The sequence below is a fragment of the Notamacropus eugenii genome, chromosome 5 (assembly GCF_028372415.1).
Source record: "Notamacropus eugenii isolate mMacEug1 chromosome 5, mMacEug1.pri_v2, whole genome shotgun sequence".
Taxonomy (NCBI): domain Eukaryota; kingdom Metazoa; phylum Chordata; class Mammalia; order Diprotodontia; family Macropodidae; genus Notamacropus; species Notamacropus eugenii.
This window is the reverse complement of record NC_092876.1, coordinates 338,023,225-338,046,359: the sequence shown is the minus strand read 5'-3', so window position 1 is coordinate 338,046,359 and position 23,135 is coordinate 338,023,225. Positions and strand designations below refer to the sequence as shown.

Genomic DNA, 23,135 nt, shown 5'->3' with positions numbered 1-23,135 from the left:
GCAACACCCTGAAAGAAAGCAGACAAAAACTCATTTCCAATGCTACCCTTAGAAATGTGCTGAACAGAACTCTAATATAAAGTTCAAAGTAAAGAATTAGGCTAGAAGATTGAGCAAATAAGGAAAGAATAGTAAAGACCTGTTATGGTGATAGAGATGCCCAATATACAAACCCAGAAGAAGAGAATGACTCCAAAAAACACAAGCAAGATAAAATTAAGGGGTGAGAGAGGAATATATTGGGAGGAGAAAGGGGGAAATAGAATGGGGCCAATTTAAAGCTTTTTCAGTGGAGGGGAAGGGGGAGGTGAGAGGGGAAAAAGTGAAGTTTACTCTCATAGCATTTGGTTTAAGGTCAGAATAACATGCACACTCAATTTGGTATGAAAATCTGTCTTACACTACAGGAAAGTAGAGGAGAAGGGATAAGTGGGGTGGGGGGAATGATAGAAGGGAGGGCAAATGGGAGGAGGAGGTAATTAGAAGTAAACACTTTTGAGGAGGGATAGGGTCAAAAGAGAGAATAGAATAAATGAGGGGCAGGATAGGATGGAGGGAAATATAGTAAGTCTTTCACAATATATGACTGCTTTGGAAATGTTTTGCATAACTACACATGTATAACCTATATTGAACTGCTTGCCTTCTCAGTGAGGATGGTTGGGGTGGGAGGAAGGGAGAGTAGTTGGAACTCCAAGTTTTAAAAACGAATGTTAAAAACTGTTTTTACATGTAACTGGGAAATAGGGTCGGTGTGTTTGTCTTTTGTTGCCGAAGAAGACCATGCCATCAGAGAAATAATGACATGACTTGCCCTTGATTTTGTTTTGAGTGAAGGAGGGCTGTGCAGGTCACCAGCCTCACTCCTCCTCCGGAACCATCTGAATCCAGTGACCAGACATTCATCAGGATAACTGGAGACGACCCAGAATGAGCAATTGGGGTTAAGTGACTTGCCCAAGGTCACACAGCTAGTGAGTCTCAAGTGTCTGAGGTGAGATCTGAAGTCAGGTCCTCCTGACTTCTGCACTGGTGCTCTATCCATTGCTGCCTCTATAAGATATACAGGCAATGGGTGTAGAAATCTATCTTACTCTACAAGAAAACAGAGGGGGAAGGGGATAAGAGAAGGGAGGGTTATGATAGAAGGGAGGGCAGAATGGGGGAAGTGGTAATCAAAATGCACACTGTCTTGGGATGGGCAGATGGGAGAGATAGGGAGAAAATTTGGAGCTCAAGATCTTGTGGGAGTGTCTGTTGAAAACTAAAAATAAATACACTTAAAAAAACACAAGCAAGGCCTCAAATAATGTATTACAAGTATTAATGTTGGAAAGCTGGGTGACAAAGGAAAGAGTGCTGAGCTTGGTATTAAGACTCATGTCGAGTCTAAATCTGGCATCAGACATTTAATAGCTGTGTGACCCTGGGAAAGTCATTTAATCCTTTTTTCCTCAATTTCCTCATTTGTAAAATGAGCTGGAGAAGGAAATGGCAAATCACTCCAGGATCTTTTCCAAGACAACCCCAAATGGGATCATGAAGATTCTGAACTGATTCTACAGCAAGTATTAACGTTAAATTATGACATCATTTGGCAAGTCTTTATATTCTGTTTTATTACCAGATCATAGATTTAGAGCTAGAAGGCAAGCTAATCCAAGTTCCTCATTTTACAAAAGAGGAACTGAGGGCCTGGGAGTCTAAGCAATTCACCCAAGGTCATGCAAGTATTAAGTGGCAAAGGCAGGATTTAACCCATGTCCTTTGATTCTACATCCATCAGTCTTTCGCCTATACCACAATTCCTCAATGTTTCATGTGAGGGAAGACTATCTGTACTCATTCTAAAAGTAAGGGAAACAACCATAGAATTTTTTTAATCTCCTGCAGCACCTGGTATATATTTCTGGGCACAAAGAATCCTAAATATAGAACCAAAAGGGACCTATGGGTCATCTTCATCTACCTGGTTATCTTCATGTTGTTTTCCCCATTAGAATGGGAGCTCCCTGGGGGAAGGGATTTGGTTTTTACCAATTGGTATAGCCCAAGTGTTTAGCCTAGCACATAGAAGCGTTTAATGAATGCTTAGTGAGTGATGAGTTAGATGATCTTCCCACTGATATCCAGTGGCTCCCCCAGTCCCAAGCTACTGGTCAGATAATCAATCCAGACTGAATCGAACTGAATTGAAGTAAAGGTCTTGCTAATCCATATCCTTGATAATAGATTAATGCTTCTAAAGGGCAAGGACTATCTTTTTCATATGTCTGAAACACTTAGCACAGTGTCTGGCACATAATAGATTTTCTTTTTATTGATGGAGCGGGGAAGGCAAGGCAAGTGGGGTCACAGAGCTAGTAAGTGTGTCAAGTGTCTGTGATCGGATTTGAACTCAAGTCCTACTGATTCCAGAACCCGTGGGCCGCTTATCTGCCCCCCACATAAAAGATTCTTAAGAAACATTTATTGACTGACTGACCACTACTAGATCCCTTCCTTTTCTCCTTCCTATTTCTTTTCTCAGTAATCTCTCAGCCACTTGTTAAAGACACCTCATTTATCTGGCACTGGTCAGCTGTTTAAGAGAATTTTCCAAATAACAAAAATGTACTTATTCCAAGTGCCAAAACTCTTTGTTTTAACCAGTTAGGGTGAATATCTTTCTAAAATATAAGGTAGGGAATCCAAATATTTTACAGAGAAGGAAACTGAGATCCATCGAGATTAAGCACATTGTTGAAGCACATTGTACTTAATACGTAGATATTAAGTAGCAGAGCCAGAATTCGAATTCAGATCTTCTGACTATAATCGGAATGCTCCTTCCATAGTACTACACTGACTCTGATGTTTACTTCCTGTATTAGGCAATTTGCCTCAATTGGGTAATTCTGCAAAGTGAAGGGGGCTGCAGTAGCTAGCTTTGAAGGTGCTATCTGCTCCAGAGTTATGGCCCTATGGGGAAGAAAAAGTTTGGATAATCCACCTCACAAGAGAATTCAAAACTCATATTACGCTCTGGAACGTGACTTTTTAAAAAAATCTCAAATTAAATATGGCTATGATGAAGGAACCCTATGGGAAGGAAGAAGAGACCGGGCTGGAACGGCGTAAGGTTGGTCTTTGAATACTAGCTCCGACACTTGTTGCCCTTCTAATAACAGACCTGGGGAAGCACCAGGGCCGGAGCATTCCGAGTTGGGATGAGGTGTGGTGGAGCACAGGCTGTCCCTCCCCCCATATCCTGGCAAAGGATGAAGATGAGCACGTTGCCATTTCCTCAACAAAACCTCGCCATCCGTCAGCCCACAGCACACGCCGCTGGAAGCCCCGCAGGGGGAGGCTGGGCAGTCCCTCTTTCCTAAGCTAAAGCATCGAAGTCTCCATCCCCTCCAGTCCAACGGGGAAAGGAAAACAAAACAACCTAATAATATCCTGACCAAGGGAGTGACTTTCTTCAGTATCAGCCTGGCATGAGATAATCGCTAAGCCACACGCATAACACAGAAAACAACCCTCCGCCAGATCAGCACCAGCCAGCTCCCTCCCTCCCTCCTGGGCTCGCTAATCCTGCTTTCGGTTTGCCCCCTCCGTCTCTCGTCTCTGCCTCCTGGTTTCCTTCAAGTCCTAGATGAAACCCCAGCTTCTAGGAGAAGCCCCTTAATTCTAATTTCTCCTCCGTTGAGTGTTTCCAATATGTGCTGTACGTAGCTTGTTTGTACACGGTTGCTGGGCAAATTTTCTTCCCCAACACATGGTAAGCTCCTCTAGGGTGGGATCTATATCTTTTGCCTTTCTTTGTATCCCTCGCGCTTAGGCACACAGTAAGTACTTAATAACATGTTTACTGTCTGCTCTCTGCTTCTCAGAATCCAAAGACAGAGATCCAAACAAAGACACAATCTTAACAGCCGGAGATGCTGTTGAAGTAAATCGAATTTTTATCTCTTATCCTCTCCTTGTAACCCACGTTTCTCCCTAGAGTTTATTCTTTGTCCCATCAGATGAGTCCACTGGGCAGGGTCCCTAGCTCACCAGAGGTAGCTAGGCAATGTTAGCTAGAGTACCAGCCTTGGAGATGGGAAGACTCAAATTCAGATCTGGCTTCAGACACCTACTAGCTTGGTAAGTCACTTAACCTCAGTTTCTCTGTCTTTAAAACTGGGATCATAAAAGCACCTCCCTTACAGGGCTGTTATGCTTATAAAATGAGATAACATGTAAGACATATAAATGCTAATTACTGTTGTTATTCACCAAGGCTATCACTGTGTTTCTACAGGGATCATGCAGTTCTTAACCCAAGCCTAGAAAGAAGAGGGTCTCTGTTTAAGCAGAATAGTGCCGTAGTACTTAGGTATGACTAGACCTAAATTTAAAGCAAGCAAAATGTACTGAGTTGTTTCCTTTTGCTCTTTTCGTAATGTGCTTTCCAGACCCTAAGTGGAGGAATGGGGCCAGAGATGGGGAAGTGGGATGTAGGAGGAGGGAACTGAGCAGAGCATGGTCTGGTAGCTGTAATCCATAAGGAGCCAAGGAGCTGACAAGTATATTTTTGCAGACGGTGCCACCACCGTATTTGGGCACACCAAATCACCTAACACCGTCCTCTCATTCCTGCAACTCCCTTTGTTCTTTACAGCTACTAGAATGGAAAGGGACTTTGGAGTGATAGGATCTAAGTTTGAATTCTGCCTCTGACACTACTATACCTGCAAGTCATCTAATCTCCCTAGGCCTCAGTTTCCTTATGTATAATAAGAAAAGGTTAGACGAGATGATCTTCAAGATCCTCTTCAGCTCCGAACTCCAGGCTGAGATTGATCGTTTTTATAACATATCAAGTGTTAGCTCAGCCAAACTCATTTGTTTCAGTTGTGTCCAACTCTTGGTGACCCCATTTTGGGGTTTTCTTGGCAAAGATACTGGAGTGGTTTGCCATTTCCTTCTCCAGCTCTCATTTTACAGATGAGGAAACTGAGGCAAACAGGGTTAAGTGACTTGCCCAAGGTCACCCAACTAGTAAGTGTCTAAGGTCAGATGAGTCTTCCTGACTCCAGACCTGGCACTCTAGTCACTTCATCTTCATTTTTCAAGTGAGGAAACCGAGTCCCAAGGGTTAAATGGCTTGTCCAAGTTCACATACTAAAGCCAGGGCAGAAACCCAAGTCTTCTGAGTCCAAAACAGTTCTCTTTCAGCTATAACAGTGTGTCTTCCCATGACCATGGTGCTCTCAATAAATGCACGTCACATGCTGTGCACAGTACACCTTACTTTGGGGCTACAGTTTGCTGAGTTGAGTTTCATTGTGTTTATACACCCACACTGATTCCTGGCTCCATTCTGAGAATGACTTCCAATAGTCCCACCTTGGTTTCTGGACAGTACCTTTATTTGCTGTAACTAATGCTACATCTCATTCTGCCCTAGATAAAGAGGCAAATTGTCTTTGAACACTGAGTGAGATTTATTATTATCATTAATTCTAACAACAACGATGATAATGGAAGAAGTGGTATTGGGTGGCATTTTGTAGCATTCGGTGGCTCAAATCCAACCAGACCAATACAGGGACTAGAAATCATGCAAGGATACTATTTTTGCCGTTATTTTTGGAAACATGGTGCTTTTGTAGTTGTTTTGCTTTATAAGCATCAAGAGATTCTCCAAAATGTCTGTATCAGCTGCATTTACCTGCTATTTGACCTTAGAAATCTAAAATAACAATCCAATGTTGCCCACAAAAACAAGGAAGGGACAGTGTACTGCTCAGGACCTCTCATCAAAATGCCCCAGTTTGGGGCTAGGTAGCTAGGCAGTACAGCGGATAGAGCACCAAACCTTGAGTAAAGAAAAGCTGAGTTCAAATCCAGCCTCAGACACCTGACCCTTACTAGCTGTGTGACCCTGAGTGAGTCATTTAACCCCTGATTACTTCATTTAAAAAAATAGCTATAGTTTATAGAGAAAAGGTACAGAGTACCAGGCCTGAAGTCAGGAAGACTCATCTGACCTCAGACGCTTCCTAGCTATGTGACACTGAGCAAGTCACTCAACCCTATTCACCTCCATTTCCTCATCTGTAAAATGAACTGGAGAAGGAAATGGCAAACCACTCGCCAAGGAAACCCCAAGTGGGGTCATGAAGAGTTGGATACAACTAAAAAATGGCTGAAAAACAACCAACAGCTTCACATCGGGGCGAAATGTTGCATCTCAGCTCTCTCTAGCACACTTTGTTTTTCCTCTCTTTTTTGCAAGTTTGCTAATATACGATGTGCCCCTGTGGCCTGTGATGTATCTGCTCCATCTAAGCAAGATACGATCAAGGCTACTTATTGTCTTGCTTGGTTCTGGTGGTGGGGAGGACTGCATATCTCTGCAGTCAGAATCTGCTAGGTTTCTTAGCTTATATAATGCTCTGCAGAATCACCTCATAGCACCTCTTCCACTATTAGTGATTATGATCTTTATGATGGCATGCCTAATTGTTTCCTGCCAATCTTCCAACAAGGAAGATTAATTAGATCATAGGATTCAGAAGTGAAAGGGGCCTAGAGCTCATCTAGCCCAGTTCCTTCCTTTTACAAAAGGAGAAACTAAGGAAACCAGGTAGGAGAAAGGACTTAGCTAAAGGCACATAGAGAAGAAGAAGCAGAGCCAGGGCTCAAGGTCAACAGTCTTCTGATTCCAAATCAGTTCTTTGTGTTATACTGCTAGCAATCTCTAATGATAAACATTACTATAAACAAATTAAAAAACTAACAATAATAGCTCCCATTTGTATAGCATTTAATTTACAAGTGATTTGTTTGCAGCACTCTTCTTAGTTTAGAAAATTCTCTTTAGCTGGCCTTATAGGAGACAAAGGAAAGATATCCCTCTTTCCTGACTCCATTTGTGCATTCTCTCTCCCATTAGATCATAAGCTTCTTGAAGGCAGGGACTTTCTTTTTACTAATTGTATCCCCAGTGCTTGGCACATAGTAGGCAGTTAATAAATGTTTCTTGGATTGGATTTCTCCCATGCCCTAAAAGTGGGCATTCCCTTGGCTCTTCTCTTTTTGTATTCTCACTTCGGGATATTTTATCTATTCCTATGATTCCAATTATAAACTCTCTGAGGATGACTCCTAAATGTTATCGTTACCTCAAACCTCTGCTCTAAAGTCCAGTTCTTTTATTTTTATATCACCCACTAAACATTTCTCATCCCCTTAAATGTGTGCATAGTTCTTGTCAATATGCTACAGCTTATTTATGCCCATCATGTGCCCTTCTATTGCTCCCTTGGCAACCCTAATTCTCCAGAGGCTGTGGGATTCCAGTATTCCCAGTTACAAAACATCACTGGAAGAATATTGATGTTAAAAAATATAGGTCTTTGTTTCAAAGAGAAGCCTGGGGTCATTAAAAGCAATTCTCCAAGTGTCATCTAAGCCATCTTCCTCTTCTTCAATCATGTATCCCATTCACTGGTCATTTGCTGTGTCTGTCCATGATACACGTACTCAGGGATGAAATCTATGGGCTATCTATCTAATGCAAATCATAGTCTGGATCCACTTGGTTACAATCTCATCTGGAAAATCTTATCAGGTGTATAACAGAAAGTTGTGAGCAGTATCACCCCCATGAAACAAAAATCAATAGAGTGAAAAACAAATTTACAAAAACAAAAAACAAAAAAAAACTTAGTGAGAGATGCTATTCAGCCAAGTCATCCCAGGGACATTTAAGGAAGAAATCTGAAGGAGGACAACAAGTTGGGACAACAAGAAGATAAAAAATGGAAAAGATCTGGCAAAATTTTTATAACAAATTTGCCGCCATCAGTGAAAGCAGAGCTACCACATTTGAACTCTAACATCAAAGTCTTTGATGTGCTTTATTGAGGAAGAGGAAGTCACCTCAAAATGAAAATGCTCGATTCATCTCTTTTTTCCCCTAAAACTACCTCTACTTCTGATTTACCTTTCTGCAGCAATACCATCCATTTCTGGTTCTCTGACCCTTATACAGGGTCCACAATGTTAGGAACACTGATTTCACCCAACATCACCTGTATTTTGCAGATAGCAGAACTGGAGACCAAAGAGGTAGCGTGCTTTACCTAGATCAACACAGCAAAGTCATAATCAATCTCTGCTCTGCCAGTCTTTTTTTAGATTGGGCAGCAAAGTAGCTGCACCATTCTTTAGGTAATTAATCATGTGCTGTTCTGGATCACTCTCTTGAATTAGTATTTATTTCTTAAATGCCTCTTTGTAATGGGGAGGTGACCCCTGGTTCTTGAAGGCCAGGCAAACTCAGCTCAGATCAAACCAACCTGGAAAGACTTAGAATCCAGGCCCAGGGCTGGATCTGTCTGTAACTACTGCCTGAAGACCAGGCTGGTTAACTGAGGAGAAGATTCATCACCAGAAAAGTTGGCCACCAGTTGTTGAATTTTAGCTTTCGGTGACTTAACAATACCTTCTACATAAAGGCAGGGAAGGATTTAAATCTGGGCTTTGGGAAGCTGTGCACACATGGGGGGAAAGGCACCTATTGCCTTCGGTACTAAACAAGTATGATTTGATATTAAATAGCTGAGACAGTGTAGCATATTAATGGAAAGTCCACCTGGGAATTAAGTGGGCTTGGTCTCAAGTTCTTCTTTGGACACATAATGACAGGCTGGCCATGGGCATATCACTTTTCTTAGTATGGTTCACCACCTCTACCCCATCCTTCACTCCCAACTCTAAGACTATCATTTGTAGAGAAGGTGCCAATCTGCATTACTGAAGTTTCTTCACTGGGAATTCCCTATATAATAAATTCATAAATCTAGTCCAAAAACTTTTCGCCTTATCCTAATTTTTGAGCAACATGGCTTGGAATATCAGTTTATTCATAGGATCCTAGATTTAGAATTTCATCCAAGCTCTTCATTTTACAGACAAGTAAACCGAGGCACGGGGGGGGGGGGGTTAAGTGACATGTCCAGGGACACATATCCAGTAAGTATCTGAGGTAGGATTTGAATTCATATCTTACTGACTCCAAGGCCAGTAACCTATTTCCTATGTAATGATAAATTCCTACCAATTGCAAATATATTGCTAAATCTGAGATTGTACAGAGTGGAGATGGGTCTCAAGCTCATAGTACATGAGGAGAATTAAAGGAACTAGCTATGTTCAGATGGGATTAGACACAAGTACAAGGAAGTCCTTCCCACACCTTCATTTAAGGAGGGCACCCAAGCCAATCATCAGGCCTTTGACCTTCTTCATACTCCATCACACCTCCTCTTTCTCCTCCCCCTCCGCAAAGCCCCCTTTTGCATTTCCTTTTGTGTATTGTCTTCCCCCCCACTGGAGTATAAACTCCTTCAGGGCAAGGACTGTCTTTTTCTTATTTGTAACCACAACACCTAGGTAGGTGCTTTAATAATTGTCTATTGCCTAACAGCCTCAGGGTGGGGGACGAGATAGGGGTCTTCAAGGATTTAAAGCACCGTCCTTCAGAGGAGGGATTAGACTTGTTTAGCCCCAGAGGACTGAACTAGGAGAAACTGGTGAATGTTAAAAAGAGGTATATTTATCATTGATGTCAAGACAATTTGAGCTACCTCAAAGCAGCCTGGGATGCTTCAGGAGGTACTGTAATCGGTTCTCCCTCACTAAACTTCTTCGAACAAAGCTTGGATGACCTTTTGGAGGGGATCTGGTAAAGAAGACTTTGGGGATTTTATCTTAATTACTGAAGTCACTTCCAACTCTGAAATTCTTCGGTCCTGTGCTTGCTTTTCATACCAATCTCTTAGCACTGCATGAAACTGAAAAGCTGCTCTGCACTCCATTTCTGTGACTACTACTGATCTATGGAGACATCTATACTTCCCCAAGCTTACAAGATCCAGAAATGGGGTGCACAGATCTATCTTCTCTATGTCAGCAGTTTTCATAGAAAACAGTGTGTCCCTGCTAATGATGATCTAGAATCTGTTACATTTCATCTTTAGCCCAAGGTTGGGAGTTTAAATCCACCACCCATGTTTGGATGAAGCTTTGCCAGACTTACAGCCTAATGGAAAATTAAGAGCATTTTACTAACTTTGCCTTGTGTCTTCTGAAATCTTTCCAAACAATTAGAAACAGCTGAATCGCTATTTATTTTTAGGACCAATGGGGAGCAGAGGAGGGATAGTTACCAAGAGGCACAGTTCAACTCAATATGAGAAATTTCCAGACTACTAGTATCATCCCAGCAATGGTATGGGCTACCATGTAAGGTATAAGGAGGCCACATGGTCTGACACAACGGTTCTTCACATGAGGTCTATGAATTTGTTTTGTTTTGGACATCTGAATAAATAACTGCAAATATCTGACCACTGGACCCAGGTGGCTCAGGAGGAGAAAGTGAGGCTGGTGACCTTGCACAGCCCTCCCTCACTCAAATGAAAGTCAGCTGCAAGTCCTGTCATCATCTTGATGTCATGGTCCTCTTTGAGAATGAAGGACAAACACACACAACAAATAATTGCATTCCAAAATAGTTGGTTTCCTTTGGAATACTATTGATTTTATTTTGTAAAATAAATTTTCCTTTATTTGAATCTATGTAAAATTTAGATTTATTTAAATTTACAAAATAAGTAAAAGCCTATGGAAACCCTTTCCAGAATAATATTATTAGATTTTTTAAAAACTATTATTTTGGAAAGGGAGTCCATAAGCTTCATTTAACTGCCAGAGGGGTCCATAACAAACAAACAAATAAAAAGATTAAGAACCCACTGAATTTGGAGTGGGTTCAAAAACCTGGGTTCAAATCCCAGCCTCTTTGAGCTCTAAACCTGTAACCTCCTTGAAAGCAGGAATTATGACTTACACTTTTTTGTAGCTACACAGTGCTCACGAAAATACCTGGCATGCAGGGGTGTGCTGGAGCCAGCTCAAACCGGCTCATAAGTACCAGTTAGTTGTTAAATATTCAACATGAGCAATTTACACCCTAGAAATCAGAAAAAGCTACAAATCCAGGATTGATCTATTGTTCTATGAATCATCCATACTTAAGAAAGTGACAGGGAACATATTTTAATAATGCAGATTAAACTTAAAATTATGTTCAGCATACCTCCTGTCCCCTTTGCTTCTTCAGAGAACTGATGGTTAAGCATTTATCAGCACAGCCCTGCTTGCATGGCTGGGACATACTTGATATGTACTTGTTCATTGACTGTTGACTGATTGATAAACCAATCATAGACTCATCAGGGTTAAGGCTGGAGTGAAGATTAGGGATAGTTTAGTTTAATTCCCACATTGTGTATGTAGATGCAGAAACTGAGACCGAGAAAGTGGAAACGGCTTGACCAAGTGGTAGTTAGTAGCTGAAATGAGATGCAAAACCAGGTCTTCTGACTCCAAAGCCAGTAAAATGGTCAGAGGGAAGGCTAATGGAAGCAAGGAGAGGAAAACATGACAGCTGAGTTAGAATGAGTCCAGTCCGTGAAGCTAAAAATAAAGCAATTTGACCAGAACTGTGCAAGGGTACCATGGAATCTCTCTCCCCACTGAGAAAGTATTCACAGCAATACATTCAGATTATTAACCAATGCTCCTTGTGGAGGGGGAGAGGGAAAGGCAGAGGAGGTGAAATGGATGAGGAAACACTCAAGTATCACTTCTATTATTTTCAGCTTACTTTATAATAATATAGCTGCAGGGAAATGTGCCATAGTGAGGAGGGCACTGAACTTGGAGTCAGGAAGACCCCGAGTTTGAATCCTGCTTGAGAAACTTGCTAGCTATGTGGCTGTGGGCACGTAACCTTTCTCTGAGCCTCAGTTTTCTCATCTGTAAAGTGGGTATTATAACGATAGCCCCACCAATCACTCCCTATCTTATTAAGTTGTCCCAGGAACCCAAGAAGAAAAAGGGTGATTTAAGTGTTAATAGGTTAAAGCTTAAACTGATCTTTAAAATCTTTTAATCTAATCTTTTATAGCCTCAAAAGCTCTTACAACTAAGACTTTTGGGATACACCGTAGATGTGAAAACCTCTGTAAACCCTAAAGCACTGTGTAAATGTAGGCTGTTATCTCTGGGCTCTTGACTAGGGCCGTATCTACAGGAGAAAAAGAGATGAGAAGCCGCATCAGTACATGATAATCACGTGACTCATAATTTATGTGCATATTATACCATTATCTCCACGTGAGCATACGCAGGTTAACATGTGCCAGTCTAACTTATATTGGCTTCTCAGGTAACTTCCAGGTTAGAAGTCTTATCAGCTGTCTCTTCTACTACCCTTCATCCCTCCAACAAATTCCTTCCTAACACTAATTCCTAACCAGGAATGAAGATCTTGTCAGAGGCATACGTAATAAACCAGGGAAAGGCCAGGGTGAAGAACAATGATGAGACCCACCAGTAATCTAAAGTTGGGACCTCCCCCAGTGTTCCCTGCTCTCAGGCCAGTGACTGTGTGTTAGGCTTTGGAGGGAGAGGGTCTCAGAATCTCAGCTTTGCCATTTTTTGTTGATGTTCGGTCATTTCAGCTGTGTTTGACTCTTCAGTCATTTGGGGTTTTCCTGGCAAAGTTACTGGAGTGCTTTGCCATTTCCTTCTCCAGCTCATTTTACAGATGAGGAAACTGAGGCAAATAGGGTAAAGTGACTTGCCCAGGGTCACACAGCTAATAAGTGTCTGAGGCCAGATTTGAACTCATGAAGGTGAGACTGAAGTCAGTAGGACCTGAGTTCAAATCTAGCCTCAGAGGCTTAATAGTTGTGTGATTTTGCACAAGTCACTTAATCTCAGTGTCCTCAACTGTAAATTGGGAAAGATAATAATAGTTAATAATATATACATTATTATATTGGTATTATTTTAATGAACTATATTGTGATATATATGTATATATATATGTGTGTGTGTGTGTGTATACGTATAAACACAAACACACACAAAAAATCACTGATTTCTCCTTGATTCCTCTCATACTGGGCTTCTTTCTTCTTTCAGGTTTTGTGCTAAAGCTACTAGGGGACAGGGCAGGGAGGGCAAGGCAGTGGAGTGGAGAGAATTTTGATATTTTAACCATCTGCTGTGCGGTCTGAGTTGGAAAACCCTGCCCTAGGCCATATTTCTTTCTTATTCCTGTCTCTGCCCCCATCCCACACATTGCTGTCTCTGAGTCTTCCCTTCAACTCCATTAACTACTCCATCCAAAACTCACTTACTCACTAATTAGAAAAATGCCAAGAGTCTTTAATCACTCTTCCCTTGTTTTCTGAGAATTTGTCTCCAAGTGGTTGAGCTCATCTGCACCCTTCTTTCACTTCTTTTCATCCACCCCCAAACTCTGCAGAGACTCTGGGAGCTGATTATTCCTTTCAATAAATGCAAGGGGTACGGAGCCCAGAAGGGACCGTTTCATTATTCCCTTGCTAAAGTATGCCATATTTATCTGCTTAACCACAACATTCCACCTTGAATGCCCCAGAGAATGATTTACTTCAGCCTATTTCTTGAGACCTGTGTCAGCACCGTGGAGTCTAATGTACACCCTGCAGCTGGGCAAGCTAAATTTCCACCGCAAATGACCTCATTTTGCCCCAGTGGGGAACAGGTCACTGTAAATACATGGGTTAGGCTAGAAGAAGGTCCAACATGGGTAGGGGCATTGGCCTCCATTCTTAATCTTGTAGGATCTTAAAACTTTAAAGCTGAAAGCAAACCTAGAGGTCATTTCTTCATCACCATTGCTAACATTTATATGTCACTTTAAAAGTTTGCACAGGGTTTTACACATATTATCCCAGTTGAGCCTTGTAACAATAGTAGGAGGTAAGTATCTCTGCATTTTACAGGTGAGGAAACTAAGGCTCATATGTGTGAGGCAGGATTTGAATACAGGTCCTCCTAATTCAAAGTCCAGCACTTTGATTATCCTCTAGCTTCCTCCAACACTCCCTCTCTCCCTTATTGTACAGATGAAGAAAGTGAGTTACAGAGAAGTGGGATGATTCATTCACGATTACAAGGAGAGTTACAATGTGGCAGCCAGGACTAGAAACTCAATTGCCTTTTTTTTCCTGCTTTTTCCACCAAACCACGACGAAGAAAGCTACCATCTCCCGACTCTAAGATTTGTATAGGTGATCCCCTCATGCCTGGGAACCAAACCCTGCTCAGCCCTGCCTCCCAGAATCCCTAGCTTCCTTCAAAGCCCAATACACTGTAATGCCACTTCCTGCCTTAGACTTTTATTGATTTGGCCCTGGTGGCCTTGAAAGGTTTTTGCACAAACTTTGTGCATACTTTATATATAAAACTTACTTGTATGTAAGTTGCTTTCCTCCAAGTGGAACCTCTGTGAGTGCAGAAGCTGTTTCCCTTTGAGCTTTGCATCACCAGCTTCTAGCTCTGGGTCTTCCTCCTTGGAGGAATTTATAAACTCGTGTTGAATTGAATATGGAGGCTACATTCCACATGTAGAAATGGCCTTCAACTCTGCATCACTGGACCTTGTGGAGCTCCAATCTCACCTCTGCTACTTACTACTGACAAGTAAGTACCAACTGCGTGACCCTGAACTAGTCACTTAATCTCTCAGCCTCAGTCTCCCCAAGGTCAAATCAGTGTGATTTTGAGGCTCAGATGGGATAACCCATGCAAATCTTAGAACATCATAAATCTTAGTATTGTTCCAATGAGGATTTTTTAAATTAAATGATCTTTAAGAACGTCCCAGCTCTAGACTTAGGCCCTACGGTCCTAGTGGATTGAATTAGCACACAGTCTGAGAGATTCCCAGGCAGGTGCAGAAAACTTTAGGATAGATCCATAAAGATGCGGGCAGACATCATTTCTGGGTGCTGGGGCCTCGTGGGTAGCTTTCTCGAGTCTGAACGCCTTCTGTCCCTCGTTTCTCCTGAGCCCTCGGGGAGTACCCACAAGCTTGGCCCTAGGGGCAGCCTTTCCCAGCCAGCCCTGCCCAGCTGTTAGAAAAGAGAACAAAGTGCTTGTGGCAAGGGATCACCGAGAGGGCAAGCATCCACACCACTCTCCAGGATATGAACAAATAGTTATTACCCAGTCTGGGCACTGAACCCATTCAGCTTTCCTTCTCCTCGCCCCCTCCTCTCCCCCACAAAGCCCCCCTCCCCACTCCCACACCTCCCTCACCCCCACGCCCCCCGCCTTCGGGCACTCGATGCTGGAAGTATCAATTCAGCATTTGTACAGTACATGCTGAGGGAAGCAGTAAAAGTCCTTCAAGTTAAAAGGATGTGGCTTTAGAAAGGGAAGAACCCATCGTGGATTAGCTCTTTCACCACGCCCCTCTTCCAATCCGGGGCTCCCACCCAAATCCAAGCCCAGAGGCTTTCTCTGGTTGTCTCCCCCCGTCCGAGGGAGGCGGTCCGGGCACTCCGCCTCCCGACGCCCCTGGCCGGGACAGCTCTTCCAGTTCGTGCCTTCCCTGCCTCGTGTAATTGCCCTGGCAGGCACCCCGATGACTGGAAGTTGGCCGGGAGAGCGGCAGCGATGCAGGCGACAGCGATTTCACAGTGAGGGGCCTGGGGCTGGCCCGGCCCCTTTTCCTCCAGGGAGCTGCATTTTTCTAAGATTATTATTCCTTGGGCTGGCTGTTCAGCTACACGGCGTCATTTCCCTTTTGGGTGGGAAAGTTTTTCCTTTTGCACTAGACTCCTATTATGATTTCAGCCTTCTCTGGGGGGAAAGGGGGCATCTCCTAAACAAACGAGGCTAGGGATAGCCAGGATCACAGTTGAAAGATTCGAGAAGTCAAGGATGCCTACCCCATTTATGTTTACTGCAGAAAAGCAGGCAGGGCAGAACGTTAAACTGGGGGGTGGGGGGTGGTGTGTCATTGAGCATCATCTCCGAGCATGGGCAGCTCAAGTCCATCTTAACGAAACATCAACTAAGTGCCCAGCACTGTGCCCTGAAAAAAGTACAGTGGATATAAAACATTAAAAAATGTTTGTACCATTGAAGTGAATTGAACAGGGTGCCTGCCCTAAAGGGACTTAGAACTTAATTGGTGGTACAGGAAAGGGAAACAATAACACATAGAACATTTTTACTTTATCAACAATGAAAATCTTGAACTTTACCAACAGCAGGAAAAGAGTACAAGAATATGCAAACTGGAGAGAAAAAAATGGTGCCTTAGAGTGTCTCATGCCTTTGCTGTGAATCCTGATACAAATCTTATTTCTATGGAATGGACATTTTAAAGAGACCCCCTGGATCAGACTGGTACTGAACCTCAAAATGGAGAACGAAAAGATGAAATCTTCAATCATAATTCAATTCAGTTCAGTTGAGCTCAATACAAGTATTTGTAAGAGCATTTACAATGTGTCAGGCATTGTGCTGGGCGGGGGGTGTAGGGAGCTTAAGGGGGAGAGATTAGAAAGACAAAACAAATCAGTCCCCACATTCAAAAAGTTTATATTCTTGTAAGAAAGATTCTATTGATATCTTTAGTTTTTAATCTTGCTCATTTTTAAAAAAAGAAATCCCTTCTCCCCTCCTGATATACCCAAAGCAGTATTCCTGGAAACAAAGATTAGACAACAAAGAGTTCCCCAAAAGCAAACAACAGAATGGCCATGTTAGACAGTACATGTGATACCATGTGCCAATGGTCCTCCACACCTGCAAAGAAGGGAAAGAACATTTTCTCAGTTCTTTGTGAAGCTTACCTTCTACAAGCAAAGTCAATGATGACTCAATAAATACTGGCTGCCTTGGTGACCCAATCCAGAAAACCCAAACATTTCATTTGAACTAGTAGTTTCAACTCATTCTCCACCAAATATCTAACCTGACAATCCTATGTGTTTGTAGTTTCCACTCTTCCTACATGACATTCCCCTTTTATTCCTACCTTCTGCTCATGCTTTGCTCTAAACCCTAATTAGTCACATTGGCTATGTAGGATATATAGAGATACCATGTTAGATGATGCAATGAGTACAGCATTGCACTTAGAGTCAGGAAGACCTGAGTTTGAATCTTGTCTCAGGCACTAACTAGCTGTGTGACCCTAGGTAAGTCATTTAGCCTTTCTTGGCCTCAGTTCTCTCATCTGTAAAATGCAAGGGACTATATGACAGCTAAGGTGCCTTCTAACTCTAAATCTATTATCTATGTAGAATTTTCCATCTGTAAGAGAGCTTACAGATCACATACTCCAATTCCTTCATTTGACAATAGAGGGAACGTAGCATAAAGGGCTATAAACATCATCTGATCCAGGCTCTGTCTTTGAGTTAGTCCATGCTTAAACCATCTTCAGAGACAAAGCCTTGAAAGTCTAAAACTAGCATCCTATACTGCATACACTGAAGATAAAACTGACAGTGGACCAAGCCTTTATTAAGCACCTAGTGTATGAAGAGGCCCAAAAGCTAGCATCCTCTACTTTGGAAAATATTGACAATCAGTCAATCAAGCCTTTATTATGCACCTACTGTGTGCATTGTTTGACAGGCAGTGCCTTACAGTTCCTAGGTCAGCAAATTAAAAGGGATTATTATGAGACCCAGCTATAAGATTCATTTTCCACCAAATCTCTTATCCACAGCAGGACAGGTCGACGGCAAAAATCACTAGATTGCATGAACAAATTCAAACATATCCAAGTGATCATCCATAAAAGACACTGTCAAAGGGGCTTCTGAGTTGGATAGGAGGTTAAATTGGAAGATCTCATAGGGTACCTTCATAAACCACTCCTTCCAGTGATCCAGATGGATCCAGGTAAAAAGAGCCCCAGCCCACAAAGAAAATCTCCAGTAGTTCCTTAGGTTATCCATAAGGACTGAAATCATCCAAGACATTAAAAAGTGGCACTAATTGAACCAGCTTTAAGACACTATGAAAACAAGCACAAACTCTACATACTTTGCTAAACTCATCCATAACTTCTAGCAGCTTTCAGTCTATCAACAGGCATCTAATAAGCATCTACTATGTGCTCAGCACTGTGCTATTTACTAAGGATACAAAGAGAGGCAAAGTTACAGTTCCTGTCTTCAAAGAGCCCATATTCCAATGAGGGAGATAAAAATATAGGTATATGTATGATGGATATAATAAAACTGATATTTCTATAGTGCCTACTATGTTTCTGGCATTATGCTAAGTGCTTTACAAACATTATTGTCACATGTGATCCTCACAGCAACCCTGCGAGGTAGGTGTGATTTCTATCTTCATTTTACAGCTGAGGAAACTGAGGCAAATAGTGGTTAAAGGACTTGCCCAGATTCACACAGTTATTATCTGAGGACGGCTCTTAACTGTGCCACCTAGCTGCCTCTAGAAAGGATCTTAGGTGAACCCCCTTATTTTACAGAAAAGGAAAATTAGGACCAGAGAAGTGGGGACTTGTCCATCATGGTCATCCAGATGGAAAGTGGAGCCAAGGCTTGAACCCAGGTTTTCTGCTTCCAGAGCCCATGCTTTTTCCATTCCTCTACTTCCTGGACTCCCCTTTCTAACCATGAGTCTCTAAAGTTCAGCCTCCAACTGTGAGAACAGCAGGTTTTTGTTTGGATGCCATAAAAGCAAATTGTCCAGACAATTGTTAGGCTAGATGACAGGGTTTGGTTTCTCTCCACAACCTCCCCTGATTTCTCTTTCCAAAAAGAGGCATTCATGTTTCTTCAACCAAGAAATTTCAACTCGAAACTCCCAAATCATAATCTCAAATGCTTCAAACTAGAGAACAGTGTTCAGCCAAAGCAAACCATCTGCCACACAACACATCTAATTACCTATTGTAGGAAATATGCTCATTCACCTAAACCATGGGCCCCCACCAAGAGGCAGATCTCCAAATCCTATCTTCATTCAATAAACATTGATTTAGCACCAACTGTGTACAAAACACTGTGCCCAACCACTGGGGAGTTACAAAGTTTAGATAATACAAGGCCCCTACCATGGGGCTTATGTTCTACTAAGGAGATAAGATACAAATACAGATAATACATGATATTAAATGATAAGTGACTCAGAGAGATTCAAAACAAAAATAATATGTGAGGGCCAAGGGAAGAAGAGCATTACTGACTGGGGAGAACCAAAGAATCATAATAGAGTGGTTACCTTGGCAACTACGTGATGAGTGGACTGGAAAGAGCCTAGAAATATGGAGACCAGTCAGAAGGTTCTTAAAACAGTCATAAGATCACAAAGTCATGGATTTACAGCTGACAGAAAACCTACAAGTCATCTAGTTCAACACCTTCATTTTACAGATAAAGAAACTGAGGCACAGAGAAGTTAAGTGACTTGTCCAAGGTCATACAGATAGTTCATATGGAACTTAACCTAGGGTGGTACCATCGTGAGTGGGGATAGAGATAAGAAATATTTCTGAGACAGAATTGGCAAGATTTGGCAACTTATTAGATATGAGGGGTTTAAGGAAAAGTCAAGAGTCAAAGATGGCTCCATGGTTTTGAGCCTGAATAACTGAATGGATAATGGTATGACTAAAATAAAAATTAAAAAATTGGACCAAGGAGCAGATTTGAGGGAGAAATTAAGCTTGAGATGTTGCAGGGATATATGGGTAAAGCTAGGCAGATGGAAATATAGAAGCAGAGCTCAGGGTCTGGGCATCTAGATTTGGGAAGGACAGGCCTATGGGTGAAAATTGAAGCCACAGGAGCTGTTGAGATTACCAAGGGAGGCAATATGTAGAGAAGTAGACTGATGTTTCATGGAGGCTGACTCAGTGGATCTCCCTTTACTCCCTGCCCCTTCAGTGTTTATCTGGGCAGACATAATAGCAGTCTTTTAGAATGTGAAGGGTTATCTTCTAGTCCTAGAGGACAGATTTATATTTGTTGTGTTATGGCCCCAGAGGCTAAAACCAGGAGTAATGAATGTAAGTTGCAAAGAGGTAACTTTAGGCTTGGTGTTAAGAGAAATGTCCCTGACAGTCAACTCTTGAAAAGTAGGCAGTCTCAGGAGGTGGGAGATTCTTTTTCATTGGAAGAAAGGCTGGGTGATCACTTGTCAGGTGTGCTATAGAGAGAACTCAAAAGTGATGGGTTGGACTACATGGTTAAGATCTCTTCCATCTCTGAAATTCTGGGATTTGAGGATTTGCATGTGGTCATTATAGCAGGTGAGATGAATGCCAGAGGCCAGCTTCAGACTCTGGTCTTCTAAATGCAAGTCCAGTGCTCCCCTCACCGTACTCTACTATTATTCATACAATAGGATACATTGCCATGACTAGGATAGAGAGTTTTTCAAAGAGGAGAGTTCTTGCTGAGGGCCCAGCATTACAAAAGAAATACTACTATTTATTATTTAATTCAAGGCAAGATCTATGTAGTCTTGGTTAGGTAAACTCCAAAAGTTTATATTGAGTGTGCAACGAGCTCTCAATGAGACAAACTGAATTCTTTCCACCTCTAAGAGGGTCACAGTGTTACAGTGAGTATTCCAATCATTCACCAAATGCTCATAAAAATAAGAGATGCATCACTCACAGGAAGGCTACTTAGGCAGCTCAGGAAAGTTGAGTAAGCTTAGGTAGCTACTCCCTTGTATCCTTTTTAAAGCACCCCCACTCACTTTTATCTTCATTTTACCTACATATCAGTCCTTTGTGAGCAAGGAAGGCAAGGCAGATTTTTGCACAGATGGCAAAATTGAATTTAACTGGGCAGGGGAAGGGAGGAGAAATGATAATCTCAAAGGATAGGTCATAACTAGAACCCAAGAATCATGACTGGCAGATTTTTACACCAGACAGAGGAAGGAAGTAGATAAACAGCAGAAAGTAGGAAGATGGGAAGGTCAATCATGTATGCTTTAGCAAAAAATCTTGTCCAGGTAAGTGCACTGAACTAGAGGACCTCTGAGTTCCCTTCCAACTTGACCATTCTGTGACTGATAAGCAATCTCTAAGAAGTAGGCAGTTTGAAAAGGGTGGATGGCTAATGGGGAAGGTTCAAAGGAGATATAATCCCCCTATGACGACCGGGTTATTTTGATCAACCTCAACCTTTCAACCCTTTCTTAATTCCTTTAATCTCCTAGTTAGTCAGTAAGAAAAAAATTATACATATATATCATATATATGCACGTATGTATGCACATGCACATATATACACATATATATTTCTTTTTTAAGGGGATATTTTGGATAGGGGATTAAAAAAAATTTTTTTTTAAATAAAACAAGTACTGTGCTCAAACTCCAATAATCTCTCCTATTAAAACTTGGAAGTAGTAACATGCCAGCCACCTAGGACATCTGAATTCAAAACTACCTAGAGAGACCAGTTCAAAAGTGTCAGTTGCGAACTGTATCTGGCCAAAAAAAGTGAAGTGGTGTGTGGGTTGAGGACAGTGGCCTTGGAGGTGAAATATTGGAACAGCGGGTGCCAAATGGGACATGTAAAGAACAAGGGAACAAGCCTCCTCCCAGCTTTCTTCCCTGCTTCTGGGAGCGAGAGGAGGCACCCATCCTGGGCAGATTAATTTTACCTAGCCACCTCGATCCAAGAGCAGTCTTCGAAGGTAGAGCCACCCTAAGCTCACCAGGGTCCACGGTCCCACTGTACTCCACAGCAAAGAGGAGGGTGGGGGTACAGAGAAGGGAAAGATTCCTCAGAGTCCACTTCCCAAGCCTGGGACCCACCGGACCAGTCCTGACAAATGTAATGAACTCTGCCTGTGTGACCTTGGGCTGTCTAGCCCAGGATGCAACCTGCTGCACCCTGAGGGCTCGGCGATGCCAGGGGACGCCCCCAGCCAACCTCCCGCTTCCCGGCGTCCGCTCCCCCACCCTCAACCCCCCGCAATCCGAACATTAGTAGAGAAGCAGAAGCGGCTGTCCTGCGCTCCCTCACTCACCCGTGATCGCGCTCCGGCCCCCGGGCACTCGGCGGAGCGCTGTCCGAGGAGTCGCAACCCCCCTGCGCGGAGGAGGGTCGACTGGACCAGGGGAGGCTGGGGCCCGGGTGCTGTTCTCCCGCTCCCGGGACACAGGCAGCAGAGGCGGCGGAAGCCCGAGAGGGGGCCCCGACTCCGGCTCCGGCTCCGGCTCGGGTTCCAGCTCTGTGGCCCTGAGCGGGGCTCCGCTGAGCTGGCCCGGGGATGAGGCGGTGGGCACAAGCAAGGGCGGCGAGCCCCGAGTGTGGGAGACCCCGAGCAGCAGCAGCAGCGGCAGGAGCGGAGGCAGCCGCCGCCAGAGCAGAGCGCACGGCGTGGCCATGATCTCGGCGCCCAAGCCTCACATGCCCAGCCGAACCGGCCTGGGGCTGGGGCAGGGGCGTGTGTACCCGCGCGCGCGCGTATGTGTGTGCGTGTGCCCGGGTGAGTGTGTGTGTGTGTGTGTGTGTGTGTGTGTGTGTGTGTGTGTGTGTGTGTGTGTGTGTGTGTGTGTGTGTGTGTGCGTGTGTGTGTGTGCGAGAGAGAGAGAAAGGGAGAAAGATGCAGGGAAGCGAGAAGGGGGGGTGCGGTCCCAGAGAAGAGGGAAGAGCTGCAGGGGGGAACAAGGGACAGTTCCCGCTTCAAAAGTTATCCCGGAGCGCGGCAGGACGGGCGAGGGGCCGAGGCGAGGCGAGCGGCCGAGGAGAGGCAAGGCGGCCCGGGCTCAGCTACATGCTAATTAGCCGGAGCCCTCCAGGGCCCCGGCCCGGCTCCTCCTAGAGGCTGACATCACTCGGGCGGTGGGGCGGGCAGCTTCGGCCCCAGCTCCCCCCAGCCCGACCTAGACACAGAGGGGGCGGGGAGAGGGCAGGGGAAGAGCCCGGCCTTGGCCGGGGGCGGGGGCAGGGTGGAGGCAGCCTGGCTGGCCTCTTCTCCATCCCCTACCCCTCCCGGGGACTCCCTATGCACACCACCAGGCTTTGGAATGATGCTGATAATGTAAAGAAATGAAGCTTTTAAATAATGTAACTTTCACCGACACCAGAACCCCCGGGACATTTTGGAACTAGAGGCGTGTTAGCGACTGCCGGGGGAGGGAGACCCTCCAAGGCGAGTGTCCTGAAATCCACAGCTCTCTACGAGCAGAGGAGGGAGCATGAAATGGAGGCAGGGGCTTTGTGTGA

General features: G+C 43.6%; 1 protein-coding gene across 4 annotated transcripts in view; it reads right to left on the bottom strand.

Annotated features, from left to right (window-relative positions):
* HEG1 (heart development protein with EGF like domains 1) overlaps window positions 1-22,756 on the bottom strand; it is a 202,783-nt gene extending 180,027 nt beyond the window's left edge. For 2 of the 4 annotated variants that reach the window (XR_011967954.1, XM_072613750.1), the window contains exon 1: window positions 21,934-22,755. Coding sequence is in view for 3 of the 4 variants with exons in the window: in XM_072613750.1 (XP_072469851.1) it covers window positions 21,934-22,294 (361 nt within the window). In the remaining variant the exon portion in view is untranslated. Of the gene's footprint in view, window positions 1-21,933 lie in introns of all 4 variants that reach the window. The other 2 variants (XM_072613751.1, XM_072613749.1) reach the window with 2 other exon arrangements.
* Window positions 22,757-23,135: the final 379 nt, after the last annotated feature.